The 18486-nt window shown below is 41.5% G+C and overlaps 1 protein-coding gene across 1 annotated transcript in view; it reads right to left on the bottom strand.

Annotated features, from left to right (window-relative positions):
• Positions 1 to 5066: 5066 nt before the first annotated feature.
• Positions 5067 to 18486, bottom strand: part of LOC137267769 (fibrillin-2-like) — a 59287-nt gene continuing 45867 nt past the window's right edge. The window contains exons 58-68 of the mRNA XM_067802215.1: positions 17504 to 17689; positions 16770 to 16955; positions 15711 to 15896; positions 14843 to 14932; positions 14279 to 14341; positions 13580 to 13657; positions 13160 to 13267; positions 12656 to 12730; positions 12166 to 12342; positions 7584 to 7775; positions 5067 to 6450 (exon numbers count right to left, since the gene is read on the bottom strand). Of these exons, the coding sequence (XP_067658316.1) occupies positions 5126 to 6450; positions 7584 to 7775; positions 12166 to 12342; positions 12656 to 12730; positions 13160 to 13267; positions 13580 to 13657; positions 14279 to 14341; positions 14843 to 14932; positions 15711 to 15896; positions 16770 to 16955; positions 17504 to 17689 (2666 nt within the window). The 3' untranslated portion in view covers positions 5067 to 5125. The remainder of the gene's footprint in view (positions 6451 to 7583; positions 7776 to 12165; positions 12343 to 12655; positions 12731 to 13159; positions 13268 to 13579; positions 13658 to 14278; positions 14342 to 14842; positions 14933 to 15710; positions 15897 to 16769; positions 16956 to 17503; positions 17690 to 18486) is intronic.

Consider the following 18486-nt stretch of genomic DNA (forward strand, 5'->3'; position numbering starts at 1 on the left):
GGAGGTCTGCGAGCACTTTCATGACATTTGGTTTGCTGCCCAACAACACCCCACAGTTAATCATGGATAGTTTTACTAGTATCAATTTGATCACTTTCAATCTGACTTTTGAGTATTGTTAAAGGACGTAGAAATTATTTGACATATTTTTGAAATTGTACAATAAAAATTAACACCGAATGTTTCCATTTACATCCAAAGTTGATATTTTTTATGCTTTTTTTACACTTGCCACTTCTAGAGTGGTGGCTTGGTTAATTGTTTGTTTTATATATCAGTACAAATTTAGTCCTCTGCTATGTAGAAGTAGTAAAACTACAATGGCGGTCATCTTGGCGGCCATTTTGAATTCTGGGTAATATGAAACAATTCCATATAACATGCTGTCACTCTAGAAGTAAACAGGAAACAAAAACAACAGTTACAAAAATAATGTAAACTTTCAATATATAAATCACCACCAGGCATTTCCATGAAAAGTCGGAGAATCGCTAAAATCTCCTGCCTCAAAGAATAAGCTGTAAAACATTATATTACCACGACATGATCATACAAAATAACTTATAAATAATAATAATAATAAATAAATAATAATAATAATCAACTTTGTATGTAAATGGAAACATTTGGTGCTAAGGTATATTTTACAATTTCAAACACAAAAATATGTCAAATAATTTCTACATTGATAAAACTATCCATGATTAACTGTGAGGTGTTGTTGGGCAGCAAACCAAATGTCCTGAAAGTGTTAACAGACCTCCACCACGTAGTATGACCTGTGAAAAAAACAACAACCCACAATCTGAGAGTATTACAGGCCTTTTCATGAGCCCAAGACCTCATACCAACTGAAAGTAGTGTGAATTGGGGAGGCTACGATATCCTATTTCTATGCCTTTATACTCTTCCTGGACTACACTTACTCTTGTGAATGAGTTGACAGCGAGAATTATTAGAAAGACGGTTGGCACTATTTAACTCCAAAAATGTTTAATTCATTGCATTTTTGTTAACGACCAAATTGCAAGAAATTCGGATGAAGAAAGATTTGCACTAACATTGTTGTTAACTTGAGGTTATTTCGTCGCAATGAAATCATGTACTTGGGCTTGGGATTTTACGTTCGCACCAACATTGAGAGAAACAGCAAACGATCGCCTTGAGTAGCGTTGTCTAATGGAAGTTCATCCTCGATATCTCCAGGGTATACCTTCCGATAAATCTCCACTGTACCCTGGATGCATCTACGGCTAAGCCCGATAAATGTATTACCTCTCTTTCCTGGCTTTTTACATACACTGGAAAGTTGAGCGAACCAATCACAGCTCACTTTGGCTTTTTACATACTCTGGGAAGTTGAGCGAACCAATCACAGCTCACTTAAATTATCTAGCCGATTAAACTTGGCAATACGAACCATGCATAGGGTCTGTGAAAGAGGCAGAGGGAGTACTTGCATGTTTTTTATTTTAATTTTCGGACCTATCAATGTGTCTGTATGATTTACCCAAAATCTGAGTCGCTATGTGAACAAATCTTTGTTGACACCGGCAAAGTTGTTCACTTGAAACGACGGCTAACTGATTGGCTACTTTGAGAATGTGGAGCCAGCAAAAATGCTTGTTAAGTTTTGGAACCACTGATAATTTTGATCAGAATTTCATGTGGATTCATAAAAAAACATGGTTCCATATTGTCTGATTATTAGTGTAACTGAAAATAGGTAGCCATGGAATCGAGCTGCAACATCAATGTGAGAAAAACATTTGTATGAACCTATCACAACATAGGCATGTGGAACATCCAAATGTGCCCTGTGATGGGTCTTTTACAACTGCTATCATGTATAATGAGTCTAAGTAATATATACTCAGTAACACACAAGATGTTAGCAAGTTTAGCAACACACAAGACGTTGGTACCCGTGAAGATCCTGGGTAGAATAGGTCTTCAGCAAACCAAGCTTGCCATACATAAAAGGCGACTATGCTTGTCGCAAGAGGCGAGTAACGGGTTCCGGTGGTCAGGCAGGTTCGCTGACTTGGTTGACACGTCATCGGTTCCCAGTTGTGCAGATTGATGCACATGCTGTTGATCATCTAGAGTATTTCTGAATGCGGTGGAAAACAAAACTCACTCAGTCACCCCAAGATGTTGATGACGTCATAATACAACCCACGTGGTGCCGTTTGCGTTGGCTGTCTTTCACTGTTCCAGTTTGTGCCTGGAGTGACTGGAGACGTGAAATGGTACTGCGGTGACCTGAAAATGTCTGGCAACCTGTTGTCAGTTCATCCCGTCGCTCAGCATTCCAATGGCTTCATGTCTGGCATTTTCTGGCATTCCCTTGTGACACCCCATTGTTACACAACCTTGTGATGTGGAATATTTTTATTTTTTTATCTAACAGTAGGCAGTTCTGACGAGTGTAATTGTTTTTAGAATGATTTTGAAGAATGAATTACAGTGGGACCCATGTTCCATTAAATCACGTGCAGTGTAGCCCACGGGATGCACGTGCTCTATACCAGTCCTTTCCAGACATTACTGTTTACAAGTGCCAAGATTTCATGTATTGTTTAACTTTTGTTACTGAGTATATATCTATATGCATAAGAATTGCTATGATTAAACCAAAGGTTTGTTACAAAGGGTATTTATCACCCAGAATTGTGTTCCACAGGACGCTTGTGTGAGATCGGACGATACCTTCCAGGAGATATCGTTTCGACACTAGATTTTGTACAATGCTACGATATAGGTGCACTGCAAATCTAATGGCAGTACTGTGTTCAGAGATGTAAATTTTCATTGAAAAATAATGAATGATTTCGGATGATAAGTAGAATCACACCCTCATGTCTGCTGATATCAATTATATCAACACTTACTGATAATGGTAAAAATATCCTCAGATTCGATCTGTGTCAAGGGGTCATGCAGTTTTAGCAGAAAGAGGTGGTCACAAGGAACAAACAACACCACCACCCCTTGGACATCAGTTATGACTATCATTCTTGTGACCGAGATTGCAATGTATTGCTTTGCCTAATGTCAATGCTTTACAGTTTATTTTCGTTCATTTACATATAACTGAATATGACCAAATGTTTCAATGCTATTTTACTTTTGCGTTTCTTCCTTTCAAGAGCATACCTTCAACATCTAAATGATTTGCCCTTGCGAATACCTAAGAGATCCTGTACGTTTCACTGAAACCAGTCTCCTAGTTTTTTTGTGTTTTTTTTAGTCAAGTTAATCCAGCTATTTAGTGGTTGTGTGTAAATAGTCGAGTCTGCACCAGACAATCCAGTGATCAATAGCACGAGCATCGATCTGCTCAACTGGGAACCAATGGCGAACCTGACCACCCGATCCCGTTAGTCGCCTCTTACGACAAGCATACTTGGCTTTGAAAGCATGGGTTGCTGAAGACTTATTCTACCCCGGACCTTCACGTGAGTAACTTAATGCTATAAATCCTTTTGAAAGTTTAGCTATTACAAGTGGGGTATGCAAATCCAGTATATGTAGTTATGTGTTCATTACGATATAATGTGTCATTCCTGTATTAATCATTCAGTTTATACTGATTAGATTATTAAATGACAAACGACAAATCCAGACACGAGTGTCATTGTATCAATTCTGACTGAACTGATATGCCTTATTTGACACTCGTGCGGGACCATACAACTTAAATGTAATTTGTAAGATGTGTAATAGTAATAAAAATGAAGATGAGGCCCACTTCTTATTTGAATGTGATAAATATGCCACGGCACGAAAAACATTTACCTCTATTGAATAATTAAACAAATTCTTGTAAAACCAAAGTTAAGAACTTCGAATGACAAGCTACTTTTATTGAATTGTGTTAAATTTATCAAATCAGCACTTAAATGTTTATCTTATTATTACGACATATGTCAAATTTCACAGACTGTCGGTTAATTCAGATGTACGATTATGCCAAGTCCACTGTAGTGAAATCTACCAACACAGACAGGTACGATGCTGATGTACGGTTGACTGCATCTCCTGGGACAACTCTGTCACGCCTTATCAGTGGAAAGTTGAAACCACCACATCCCATTATTATTCCCACTATATGACATGTATATTATCTCTAAATTTACCGAGTGTTACCAGGACGACTAGTATAAACAGGGGTTTTGGACCACGTCTGGTATAAGCCGCTATTTGAAAAACGAAGGCTTTGTAGCCCTCATACCCTTTCACCGACCACTTTCCGTTCGCAGCCCAAATTTACTGGCCAGAAAGATAAATATTAAAAGGGTCCGTTTGTAGTGACAATCCCATTTGGGAGAAGCGCATCTACCATCTTTCTTATATTCTCCCATGGGGGACTGTGGCTACCAGCGGACCCTTTTAATATTTTTGAAGTTTTCTGGCAAGTAAATCTGGGGTGCGAGTGAGTAAGTGGTCGTGAAAGTGATAGGAATCAAACCTGGGTCTTCAGCGTTACTAACGCTTAGACCACAACTGTACCCTACTGATCCTGATGTCGTAGCAAGACATGATGAACAGTGATACATGCTCTACGCTCTGATGTGCTATCCCAGGCTTTTTCAGATTAGTCATTTCATTTAGATAAAATATCCTTACTGACGTTGAGTAGCATTGGATACGAATATTGTTTTATTCCACATTTAGCAATAACATCCATGGGCCACCGATGTGGTGAATTCGAACCATGTTCTTCGTTCGGATGAGAGCGAGTGAGTTTAGTTTTACGCCGCACTCAGCAATATTCCAGCTATATGGCAGCGGTCTGTAAATAATCGAGTATGGACCAGACAATCCAGTTGACAACATGAACATCGATCTGCGCAATTGGGAACCCATGGCGTGTCAACCAAGTCAGCGAGCCTGACCACCCGATCCCGTTTGGTCGCCTCTTACAAGCATACTCGCCTTTTAAGGCAAGCCTGGGTTGCTGAAGGCACCGGGACCTTGACGGTTTAGATTAGCATGGACATGTCGTGAAGAGACCATTGGTGACTGCAAGGTACATTCCAATTCATTGACAAACGAAAGAAATAGAAACCATGGACCACTTTATTACGTAAAAATCTGTAACCGACACCAATGTGAAAGATCAGTACACAAACCATTCTATACTGACGACATCCGTCCTTACAATGTGCTTGCCTACGTTGCCCAGTGTGTACTCGTAGACTTTGTACTGTCCTCCTGTCGTAATAATAGCTGCCCATGAGCGACAGTTAGAATACAGACTGAATCTTGAATCCTTGCCCAATTCGAGACCCGGATGGTTTGTGACCTCCGCAGCGATATCACCGGAATCTCGCAAAACCACTGTATCGACACTCATGTAGTGAAGGAGGCCACGGCTGAGACGGATGCCTAGTCTCAGTTCTTTGCTGGCTTTGAGGCTGACAGCAAGATCCAATTTGGAACCGGAAATAACTGTTCCTTTAGAATCAATAGAGAGAACTTTTTTCCATGGCCGACTGTCAAGGAACCACCGACTTGGGAGGTCCTCTTTTGTGTAGGATGTGACCGTTGATGTTTCCTGTTTATGTCTACACGAGGTTACCTCCCCTCGAGATGAAACGGACTGCCATACTTGTTCAGAATGTTCAGAGAATGGTGATTGGTCAGACGGGGACCAATACTCCATGAGGGTTGCCGTCACCTGACCTTCATAGACAATGATATCTCGAGCTGCACCTAATAACTTGCCCACTCTTATAAGGGCGTTGTGTCCAGCAGTGATTCCTTTGATTAGTTGCGTCGAGTCTTTGGTCAAGGATACTTCGTGCCAACATGTGTCCAGGCACCATTGAGGTGTCTCGTCAATGTTTGCAGTCATTGTCTTTTTGTTTGGATGCCATCTGATTACGTTTCGAACACCGTTTGATAATTCTTTCGTAGTATACCAACCTGCTTCCTGATCTTTGAAATGTGATACGCTTTGACTTTGAGTAGCAAACAGTTCTCCATCAAAGTGCGTTATGTCCCTTTGATGAAGGCCGTTTCCATCGAGAAGCCCTGCAAGAACCGCTTCCGAATCAGAACCAACGTGCACCAGACACGAATCATTCTTATAAGACCAATCAAGGATAGAACGTCGAGTCTTCTTCTCGTATACTCCGTTGTCGCCGACGACAAGGATGGCCCAGTCGGAGTTCGTTAGGAAAATGTTGTACTCGCGCTTTGGTTTTAACGAGAATGTATCCCAGTCTCGCTTGGTCAGTCTGAGAACCGACTGACCCCATATATCAGATCCGTCCCACCCGACGTTGTGAAGATAGAACAGCATCTTGTCTTGTCCCAAGGTGACTGAGACGCTCATTGTCGGGGAACACGATTCCCAGAAGAGGTGATGCACGACTGAGTAGAACTGTGGATTGTGAGATTTCAATGCTTGGCCCACTTGTATCCAATTGCTTGATTTGGCTGCAAGTAAATACATTAAAATGAGATATTAGGTTATAGATTCAATATCCATCAAACTTTACCTTTCCATGTTAAATGTATTATGGATTCGTTCAAATGGATATGTCTTCACATTTTGCCATTCAGGTATCGTAAATAGTGATTGCCAGTTGCCATGGAAACCTGTCTTAAAATCAGTGTTTCAGAAGTAGGTTGTGAAGAAGTTTCGTTGCTAGCCTTTGGATTGTTTCGTGATTTCCTGGTATACTTTATGCAGACACACTGTCAAATATCACAGAAACAAAACTTTTTTAAAGCTTTGTTCCGTCCCTTAAAATATAACCAAACCCTAATAACTACACAAAACTAAATTCCAAAATAATACGATTGAGTAGTTTTACGCCGCACTCAGCAATATGCCAACAATTTGGCGGCGGTCTAACTAATCGAGACTGGACCAGACAATCCAGTGATCAACAACATGAGCATCGATCTGCGGAACTGGGAAACGATGACATGTGTTAACTAAGTAAGCCTGAGTACCCGATCCCGTTAGTTGCCTCTGACAAGCATATTCGCCTCACGGAGTAGGTGTCTGTGCAGATGATAGTTGTGCCAGGTCACTTTCGTTCTGCGATAATCCTCTTTTTTACTATGCAGGAGGCTGTCACCTTACGGGCGGAGGTATTTCACTTCTTACTCTAAAGATGACCGGCAAATTCCGGAACTGCCAGCCAGCGTGAGATGTATCAGAATATCAGTTGCTTGAAGCCATGTGGGGTGAACACGATGGTGATTCTGGCCGACTGTGCCACTATTTATATTGACCTCCCATGCCCAAGCTACACCTCCCTATGGTGTATCCCCAGCTCTGACCATACCAAGTCACGCTTACCTGAATGTATAACCCTGTTCCCATTGTATTACCCGATAGAGGTTGTAATCTAACGTACTCAACGTCTAAAACCCCACCTAAACAATACCATATTACATCTAATATATGTACCATAAGCTAATTAACACAAAAAAATCATCTGTGATCTTGACACAAGTTTCCTCAAAGGAACAGCCTGACACCGTTTTCGAGCCAATCAGTCTCCCAATATCGCGCAGTAGTAATTACAGATCAGGGCAATGTCTGGCCGTTATCCCACCTGAGCAGGTAAGTGTTGGTCCCGTCCACTGATGGTCATGTGAGCATTCGGACAGGCCAAATCCAGAACCTACGTATCCCTTGTGGCAATCGTACATAGCGGTAGCGCCGACTGAGGTGGTGTTGAAGGCAACTGTCATCCTGTCTAGTTCGGGAGGGGGTCCACATCCAGCAATACTCCTCTTAGCCTTGGCTAGAATAAGTAGAAAGTGAACGTATAGCATGCAAACATTGAGATATGAGTAATTAAACTGCAGGCAAATGGGGTTTTACACTGCATTTAGCAATAGTAAATGAGAGTTCGTATGGTCTTTAATTCTATCTAAATGGACGTTTAATTCAGTTAAACCTAAGGCGTGTTCAGAACCGCAAGCGCTCGCATGGGTCCTGAACGGATGCGAGCGCTTGCTTACATCAAACCATTTATCACAAACTCGTGTTAAAAGCCGAATAGCTTTTCGTCTTCTTGTTGGAGGGTACAAAAAAACATGTATACGACAAAATGTTATGGATGTCAACTTCTTTATGCTTTACACAACATTTCTTGGCTTTTAATTGCCCATTCGCAAGGTGGATGCTGACTAATAGTGATCTTTGTTCGCTTGGCGAGGCAGCGGTGAGGATAGTTCGCGGGCACTCGTCCGGACACAGGCGTTCAGGATCGAGCGCTCCGTTTTGGTATTTGTTAAACAATCTCAAAGGAAATCTTGAGCATGCGCTACGGTAGCCGAGAGCCGCGATGCGGTCCTATACAGTCAAGACATGACCCTGCATCGCGGCCGAGAACACCACCTTCATAAATCCTATTCAGATTCTAGCGGCCGATTACCCCTCGTATTTTCTTGAGATTTTTTAAATATACTTCCCGTGGGTTTTTGACTGAAAAGTCGATACCAATCTACTCCCAGATAATTTCCCTACACATACACGTAACTGTCATGTTTTTATGATCATACGTTTATATATTAATGGGCATGTTACCCGTAAACTTCGTGTTTCAACGATAGCGAGCTGACATGTTGACATGCTATGCGCATGCGCCAAATTTCTATAGTCTGTATCGGAAGATGTTCTGCATTAGTGGTACGCAAAACTCACTCTCGTCTCATGTTTCGCGCGCTCGTACTTCAGTTACAATCACTCTTATGTATAACGTATTTATCTGTTTTTGTGCCATGATTTATAGCTTTTCTTTGCAGTGAGGATTCCATTCACATCCAAACGAAAAAGACGTATAGTTGGGATCAAGCACATTTATTTTTGTACAATATAGTGCTCAGGACACTTAAGGAAGCACGATCTTGTCGTTTTCACTATGATTTTTCACTTCGACACATGTCCAAGAATTTCAAACATTCTCAAAATTTACATTCTTGTATTGTTAACAAAATCCAAGCAGGCCTAAGTGTAAGATAAGAATGTTATTACTAGTATTAGTTTTTACACTTATAAATAATATTTTGCCGGATAATATGAATGTTTGAACTTAATCTGTGAGTGAATTTGATCGTGTTTGTGCAGACGTATTGCTTGTTGCAAGGTAATTTGACTTCAGACGTCATTACATTTTTCTTTTAATCATAAAAAATGAGGGTGTTCTATTATGCATTTTGTTTAGTACCGGAATAATTTTCTATCCATTTTATAAGGTTGTGCACCCGTAAAGATCCGGGATATATTTAAATTTTCAGCATCACATGTCTGTCGCAAGAGGCGACTAACGGAATCGGATGGTCAGGCTCGCTGACTTTGTCCACACGTATCATCGTATTCCATTTGCGATGTTCACGCTGTTGATCTCTGGATTGTGTGGTCGAAGCTCGATTATTTACAGACCGGCGCCAAATGGTTGGAATATTGCTGAGTGCAGCTTAAAACTAAACTCACTCACTCAATTATACTTGGCTGTTCCTCAATGATTTTACATGTGTAGGTTTAAATAAAATATGAATGATATTTTCAGGTTCAGCTTTGCAGAAAGAATACAGAGAAACTACAATTTTAAATTTGAACGACTTTATCTGTTGTCAGCATCCTAATTTCTGTGAATAACACGGTGTTGTAGTCATCTTAGCTTTGTCTTCTTCGTTACTATTACTTACTGACGTTGTCAAATTATCTTTCGATATTTATGTATCAGTATCATTTTGCCATTTTGATTAACTAATTTTTGTCTATTTTCCCCTTTAAACATCATCCTCTAAGCAACAGCATAAATTAACCTGCATCCTCCCCCTGTAGTATGAAGTTCTGAGGTTACATGTATAAGGATTTAATGTTTTACCCAATATACAATCAAATGATACAGATTCAGTTTCCACATCATAAGATTTTTTATGGATTTGATAATATGTTTTCCAAGAAAAAATACTTGAAAGGAGATATTAGTACAACAAATTGGTACAATGTTTCACTGTAGGAAAGTTATTAGTATTTCTTATTAACAGACATATTCATTAGAAATTATCCTGGTTATGAAATTTATATTACATTCATGTTATATGACGTATATATTATTATGGACAAAGGCGTTTAATGACTCTAGGTGTGCGTTCGTTACTAACTTTTAACGATATAATCAATTTTTGGGGTTTTTTTTGTTTATGTTTGTTTTGGGGGGTTTTGTTTATAATGTATACGGCGTATTCACTTTCAATTGCCAAAGAAACTTTACTTCTGCAAAAACTGTACCAAAAATTAAAAAGAAAACAAAACAAAACAAAAACAAAAACAAAACGACCCAACAACACAAAACCGCGTAATTTACGTGTAGACATTGAAACACATGGTAAATTATTCCGTTGTTTATCTGTCAGGACAGATGGTGAGTGATTGATAACTACACTGGCAATATTTCAGCCATATGGTGACTAAAACAATTCATTTATTAAAGCCGTGGAAGCGATTTGAAGTTGTCAAACAACAATCAAGCTTCAGGTAATCTCAGATTTGTTCTTTTGTATGTCAGAAGTGAGGGCCGGTGGGATATGTCATCTTCTAATGGTGGGTGAGTTTAGTTTTACGTCGCACTTAGCAATATTCCAGCTATATGGCGACGGTCTGTAAATAATCGAGTCTGGACCAGACAATCCAGTGATCAACAACATGAGCATCGATCTGCGCAATTGGGAACCGATGACATGTGTCAACCAAGTCAGTGAGCCTGACCACCCGATCCCGTTAGTCACCTCTTATGACAAGCGTAGTCGCCTTTTATGGCAAGCATGGGTTGCTGAAGGCCTATTCTACCCCGGGACCTTCACGGGTCTCATCTTCTAATGAGTGAGTTAATATTTAACGTCACATCGGCAATATTGCAGCCATATCGTGACGAGAACATACGTGATATAAAAACGAAATATATATGCATAGTATGAAGAACCTGTCGACCAAAGGACAGTAAAACCACTAGTCTATCACAGTTAGTATTTAAAACTAGCGCGTCTTCTAAGCGTCTTCTACTGACTCATAAAAACAGATAAAGTTATATTATAGAAAGGACAGGAAAATAACTAGATTATCACTGATAGAGAATTAAATTAAAATAAAGAAAAGAAATTAAGAAAAGGACTGGGGATACGCGCCAACTAAAGGTAGATCACCGGGTATCTCGGTGACTTACAGTAATTTGTCTACCTGCATGGACCTTATCTGGATTTACATGATCTCTTGTACCGATGGCGATAGTAGTCAAATCTAGCCATATTTGGAAATCACAAAAATGACTCGTTTAAAAAATCTGGTAAGTTTGCATTTACTTAAGTTCGTGAGGTAGGAACTGTCTCAGGACAATACTTTTACACTACTTCAACATCCTTTGAGGACAGAGCCGCAAACAATCTCAGTTGCTAATTTAAACTACCAATTACAAAAGAAAAAATATATTTAACAACAACCCTCTCTGCAAAGAAAAGCTATAAATCATGGCACAAAAACAGATAAATTCGTTATACATAAGAGTGATTGTAACTGAAGTACGAGCGCGCGAAACATGAGACGAGAGTGAGTTTTGCGTACCACTAATGCAGAACATCTTCCGATACAGACTATAGAAATTTGGCGCATGCGCATAGCATGTCAACATGTCAGCTCGCTATCGTTGAAACACGAAGTTTACGGGTAACATGCCCATTAATATATAAACGTATGATCATAAAAACATGACAGTTACGTGTATGTGTAGGGAAATTATCTGGGAGTAGATCGGTATCGACCTTTCAGTCAAAAACCCACGGGAAGTATATTTTAAAAATCTCAAGAAAATACGAGGGGTAATCGGCCGCTAGAATCTGAATAGGATTTATGAAGGTGGTGTTCTCGGCCGCGATGCAGGGTCATGTCTTGACTGTATAGGACCGCATCGCGGCTCTCGGCTAGCGCTACGGAAAACATGTAGAATACAGTCCCGGCTAAAGAAAATCTGTCATACTTCACATTTGATGGAATAGCGATCCCTTTGTTACTTTTACATATGCTGTCGTCGTGAATAGTAGTGTGTAAGTACTGAACACAGATAACTATGTAGTTAAGTTATAATCGGAAATAGATTCAATGTACACTTGGCTAAATATCACAATACTTACATTTACAAGTGAACTCAAAATCCGACCAGGTACCGTCTTCCTGACACTGAGTAATGCCTTCCCCGTTTCCAGTGAAGTCATCAAGGCATGAGTAAATGACAACAGTCATGACGGATCCGTCACCATCCTGGACGTACTTCGAATTGGCCACTTTCGGTACCTTGCCGCACCCACTCGCTGCAAGTCGTAACAGATTATATAAACTTCCGGTTTTGCATTTATGTTACTAAATGCCGTTTAAATGTTCAAGCTGCTTGGTGGATGTTAGTTAAAGACTCTTGACCAAGCCATCTTGTGATTGATAGGAGCAAGGACAAGCTTGGCAGGACTACTATTACGAACGCTGGATGCTTGTTAAAGAGAACTTTGTATCCTTATTGCAGCTCTGCAATAATTTACCAAGTGATTGTGGGGATATCGTATAGGCATATTACCCGAGACGGCTCAAGGATGGAGCAATAGGCACCCAGGATGCCTTGGTGTTGCTTACCGAAGGGATTTTCGTCCTCATCGTCTATATGTGCCTTGGGTTTGTCATCCTTTGGTGGCGGAGTGTAGTCACGCTCTGAACAAAACAACTACTGATTATTCCAGAGTCAAACCTAGAACTGATTATACAGCTTGCTATTAAAGTCTGATACAATTAATCAATTGAATGATGAGAGTATGTAAATTATTGTATTACAATCAAAATCATGACATGATCAAATAATTTTTTGTGATACATCGACACCCAATTGGTTTAACCGGAACTGTGTAAAAAAAAAAAAACCCGCTGGGGGTACAGCGTTAATTTGGAACCCTGTCCCGACACTCATTTTAAATTATGTCGTACCGAGCCACAGCGAGTTTTATGCTGTCTTGAACAATTTTCCAGCGTTATCACGGAAGGGAATAAAATAGAAAAAATAAACAAGTGGGGGATCGAACTCGGGTCTTCGGAGTGACGAGCGAACACTTCAGCCACTGGGCTACCCCACAGACCCATACATACCACAAAGTCCACATCCCTGCGGGCAGTCAGCATCATAAGCAGGCGTACCACAGAACTTGCCTTCAACCACCTTTTTACATTTGGAGCCATCGAACTGGGCGCAGTTCACTGCATGTGGCAACAAAATATTTTGAATCTATAAAAGGTGAGCAGTACTCAAACTACTAGTGATTAATGTTTCATGCCGCTTTAGCCATTGTAAGCAAGTGAATAAGTAATATTCCTAAGTAATATTCAAACCTGAGTCTTGAGCATGCCGAGCGGACGCTATATTCATTCCATTATCGTGATTGTAGCAGTTTCCGGTTAATACAAGTAGCCGATTTTAATTAACTGTTGTGAACATAAACGCCTTAACACACAGGTTACTCCACCTCACCAACTTGGCTATTCTACCGACGCAAATGGACGATGACATACCAGTGTTCGGTACACAGGAGCAGGTTCGTTTGTAGAGCACCGCTGGCTCAGAACATGTTTTCGAGCACGGCGGCAAGGCTGAAAACAGGACGGCGAGTACTCTGGTCATTCATTGACAAGAAGTTTTAGCTCTGAGTGAAGTGGTGTTACTAATCATGTGAGTAAGTATAGTTCTACGACGCGCTCAGCAATATTCCAGCTATATGGCGACGGTCTGTAAATAATCCAGTCTGGACCAGACAATCCAGTGACTAACATGATCTGCGCAATTGGGAAGAGTCTGACCACCCGATCCCGTTTGTCGCCTTTTATGGCAAGCATGGGTTACTGAAGGCCTACTCTATCCCGGGACCTTCACGGGTGTTCATGTGTGTGTGTGGAGGGGGGGGGGGGGGGGGGGGGGGAACAACGTGAAAGGAAGAGAAAACGAAGACACCCCAATACACTAAGCATGGAATATATACAGGTCAGTACGCATCGGCGAGCAGGATACTAGGCGGGTGCAGCATAACTATTTCATGCCACACTGAGCAATCTAAAATGCGAAATATCAGATTATAGAACAGCCATCCTGGGGCATCCTGTTCCCAATGCCGCTAAGGCAAATATTAAAATCCAGTTAACTGCTCTATTGCAGCTACCCTGTCCACAAAGCTTATAAGCAGTGACTGATGTTTCGAGTACGTTATCAAGTGTCACCTTGACATGAACAGGTAGCTGGAGACAGGACTTGTGGGGACGTGCATTTCCGTCGACATTTTGCTGAAAGAAATAAAATCAGCTGTTTGTAAAGCCCGCTTAGACGAAAACCAACGGGAGACGTAAATGTCATGGGTAATTAGTAACGCTAAGTTTCCTTAACCCATTCCTGACGATGACAGACACGTACGAGTGAGCATGTTTTACAGCACTTTTAGTGACAGTCCTGCATTATGGCGGATGACTCGAGATAAGTCCTTCACACACTGTACCCATCCGGGTCACTGACGTGGCGAACACATGCGTTACAGTCTTTTAGAAAGGCATAACGTGCTCGAGGTTGTTTACTTCCAAAGGGAAATATCAGAACTATGTAAACCCTTCTATTATACGTTATAATTCGTTAGCTTTTACGTCGGTCTGCAATTCGATTATGACAGCATCTGTACATGCACATGTTGATGTACGTTGATCTTGACGTCAATTCTAGATGTAGGAGATGTGCTAAAAACCATGAAGAGGTACTATTTGTAACAAAGTCAAGATGTGATTAGCAATGCTTACAACAGCTCTTCCCGTAGAATGCCCCGGAGCAGACGCACTTGCAAGTGGACACATCCAGAGTCCCGTTGTTGTTGCACACTTGGCTACAATCTACAAGGAAAATGATTCAGTTGTATCATTGTTCTGACATGCAATGTTGAAGTAGTTTTGGTAAACTTCATTGGCAGAATACAACTGAAAGTTAAAACAATGTCATTATTTTGCCTGAATGCCCATATGTTCACAACCCAATGCTACGTACCGCCATACACAAACATACAGAATCAGGCCCATTCACATACAGTGCTAACTGAACTAAACAGGTGTATCTGGAATGTTACTCGATTCTTAAAATATCCAGCTGCAGGATATATAGAAAGACGTCGCCTAATACGAATTCCAGGCGTCAGGATGACCTCCAAACTTGACACTTGTCTTCAAGGTCTGAACTGGTTCCTACAGATCGACAAGGCAAACGCTCTTACCACTAAGTCGCTGTAGCACGTGTATAATTTATTAGATGGGGCTTGAGTAGGATAACCTACAGATACAAGACGATGGTCGTTTGCTGACCTTGACAGGTCTGGTCGAATACAATGATTAGAGAGCGAGTTTAGTTTCACGTCGCCCTCAGCAATATTCCAGCTATATGGAGGCGGTGTAAATAATCGAGTCGGGACCAGACAATCCAGTGATCAACAACATGAGCATCGATCTGCACAATTGGGAACCGATGTATGCGTCAACCAAGTCGGTGAGTCTGACCACCCGATCCTGTTTGTCACCTCTTACGACAAGCATAGTCGCCTTTTGTGGCAAGCATGGGTTGCTGAAGACATGTTCTATCCGGGATCTTCACGGGTCACAATGATTGATTGCCCAGACTTACCGCATTTGGCGCCGCTCCAGCCCAAGTGACACTCACAGGCACAGTTGTCCTGGTTGATGCGTCCTTCAACACACGGTGTCTTGCACGGGGCTTTGCTGCAAGTTTTTCCGCGGTACTTATTGACACAAGTACACTTGCACAGGTCGACATCCAGTATCCCACCATTCTCACACCTGAGATTACAGTCTGTGGAGATAATGTTAAACTTTATGCTGAGATTACCGTTAGAAAACGTGTGCTTTCAGACGAAGCTGCATTAATTTGTGGGGTGTCCTGTGTGTCACGCATGTACATAACGGGATATATCTAAAATGAATTTGTCCAACTGACGTGTGTAAACCTGCTACTGTGCGAGTATGGTTTTACACCAATTTCAGCAATATTTCAGCAACATCATGGCGGGAGACACCACAAATTGGCTTCACAACTTGCACCCACTGATGAATAGAACCCAGACCTTCGGCGTGATCAGCGAATCTGTAAACTACAACTCCTGTCAAAACTTTGCCTCAGTGAGTGAGTTTAGTTTTACGCCGCACTCAGCAATATTTCAGCTATATGGCGGCGGTCTGTAACTAATCCAGTCTGGACCAGACAATCCAGTGACCAACAACATGAACATCGATCTGCGCAACTGGGAACCGATACCATGTGTCAACCAAGTCCGCGAGTCTGACCACCCGATCCCGTTAGTCGCGTCTTCTGACAAGCATAGTCGCCTTTTATGGCAAGCATGGGTTGCTGAAGGCCTATACTACCCCGGGACCTTCACGGGTTTGCCTCACAGCGACCATCCTTAAGGCATGTAGTACAAACACGAACGCTAACTTTGACCTTCCTATCGTCAAGAACCCGCTCCAAAGCAAGGCCTCACCTTTAATAAAATACATGCTTACTGATAAAAGCGTTAGTTTATGATAACGTAACCAAACCCTCTTTATAATATTGTCAATAAGTTACACAGAGCAAAGTATTCAGATTTTCCAGAGCTAGTGCCAGTGTAGTATTAACAAAAACTATCTGGAATCAGTGCTGCTTTTGCTCATTGTCTTTTCTCACCGCATTTTGAGCCACTCCACCCTTCGGAACATTCGCAGGCACAGCTCTTCGGGTTGTGTTTTCCATTGACACACGGGCTTTTGCAGGGTGGTAGGCCACAGGCGGCGCCTCGGTAGCCATTGACGCACTTGCAGGAACAAGTGTTGGGATCCAGTATGCCACCATTCCGGCAATACAGGTTACAGTCTGAAAATAAAGCCAGACAAATTGTGTATCGGGTGGAATTCGGCCTTCGCTATTACCTCCTCAGTTGATCACTCGATAGTACGTTTAATACAATGTTCTATGCACAATGCCTGTTGCTCCTGCAAAACTCGAAGAACGAATGGTTTAAATGATGGCCTCACATTCATAGCTTAGACGTTAAGGTGCAATGTAAGAAATACTGGACAAAAATAGTTAGGATATTTGTAAATTTTGAAATTATTCTGTATTTATTCATTGACTTGCTGATAAATCAGTCATTAAGATACCAAAAATTATACTGTATTTATTCATTGACTTTCTGATAAATCAGTCATTAAAATACCAAATATCCCTAACTTATTTTGTCCAGTAAACTATGGATATAAAACGTTGAAGTAAAAATTACTGCTACATGTAAATCGTTATTGGTACAATGATTAAAATATACAGGAAAAGCTTGTGACCCTCCCACTCTTGTCCACAATAGAAGCAAAGGCTCGTTAAAACCACGTATTTCATAGTTTACTGCATTCTAACGATATACTTACCACATTTGGGGCCGGACCAATATTTTCTGCACACACATTCACAGGTGCGCTTGTTGACCCTGCCGCGTACACACTCGGTCTTGCATGGTGGGTCGCTGCAAGATTCCCCACGGTAGCCATTGGCGCAAATGCAGCGACAGTACCGCTTCAGCAGGGTGCCGCCATTGTTACACTTCAATCCACATTCTAAACACAAAATATTTAGAGCGATTTAAGATGTCATTCTAAAAATATTCGAGTTGTGTGGTGTTGCTCTCTCAGCTCGGCAATGCTTGACCAGTTACTACATACAGTACGAAGTTGTTGACAGTTTGAAAACTATCGGTTATGTCAGGACGCGCGTTTCCCGTTTGAGGTCCTCCGACTGAGTTGAGATTTACGCCGCATTCTGCAATATTCTAGCTGTATGGCAACGATCTGTCGATCAGACAATCCAGTGACGAACAGCATGAACATCGATCTGCGCAACTGGGAACCGATGATGTCTCAACCAGGCCTAAGAGCCTGACCACCCGATCCCGTTAGTTGCCTCTCAAGACAAGCATGAGCATCTTTTGTGGCAAGCATGGGTTGCTGAAGGCCTATTTCCCCCTGATCTTCACGGGTCAGGTCCTCAGAGGGAAATATCTAGAAGAGTTATCTACTTAATGTACTATGTATACGCGATCAGGGCCAAACGGATGGTACGTGTAGGGGCTGAAGAGGATTGGGAAGGGAAGTGATTCTTCCAAACAAGTGAGTGAGTGAGTGAGTTTAGTTTTACGCCGCACTCAGCAATATTCCAGATATATGGCGGCGGTCTGTAAATAATCGAGTCTGGACCAGACAATCCAGTGATCAGCAACATGAGCATCGATCTGCGCAATTGGGAACCGATGACATGTGCCAGCCAAGTCAGCGAGTCTGCCCACCCGATCCCGTTAGTTGCCTCTTACGACAAGCATTGTCGCCTTTTGTGGCAAGCTCTTCCAAACAAGAAAAGT

This window comes from Haliotis asinina, chromosome 16 (genome assembly GCF_037392515.1).
Source record: "Haliotis asinina isolate JCU_RB_2024 chromosome 16, JCU_Hal_asi_v2, whole genome shotgun sequence".
Lineage (NCBI taxonomy): Eukaryota > Metazoa > Mollusca > Gastropoda > Lepetellida > Haliotidae > Haliotis > Haliotis asinina.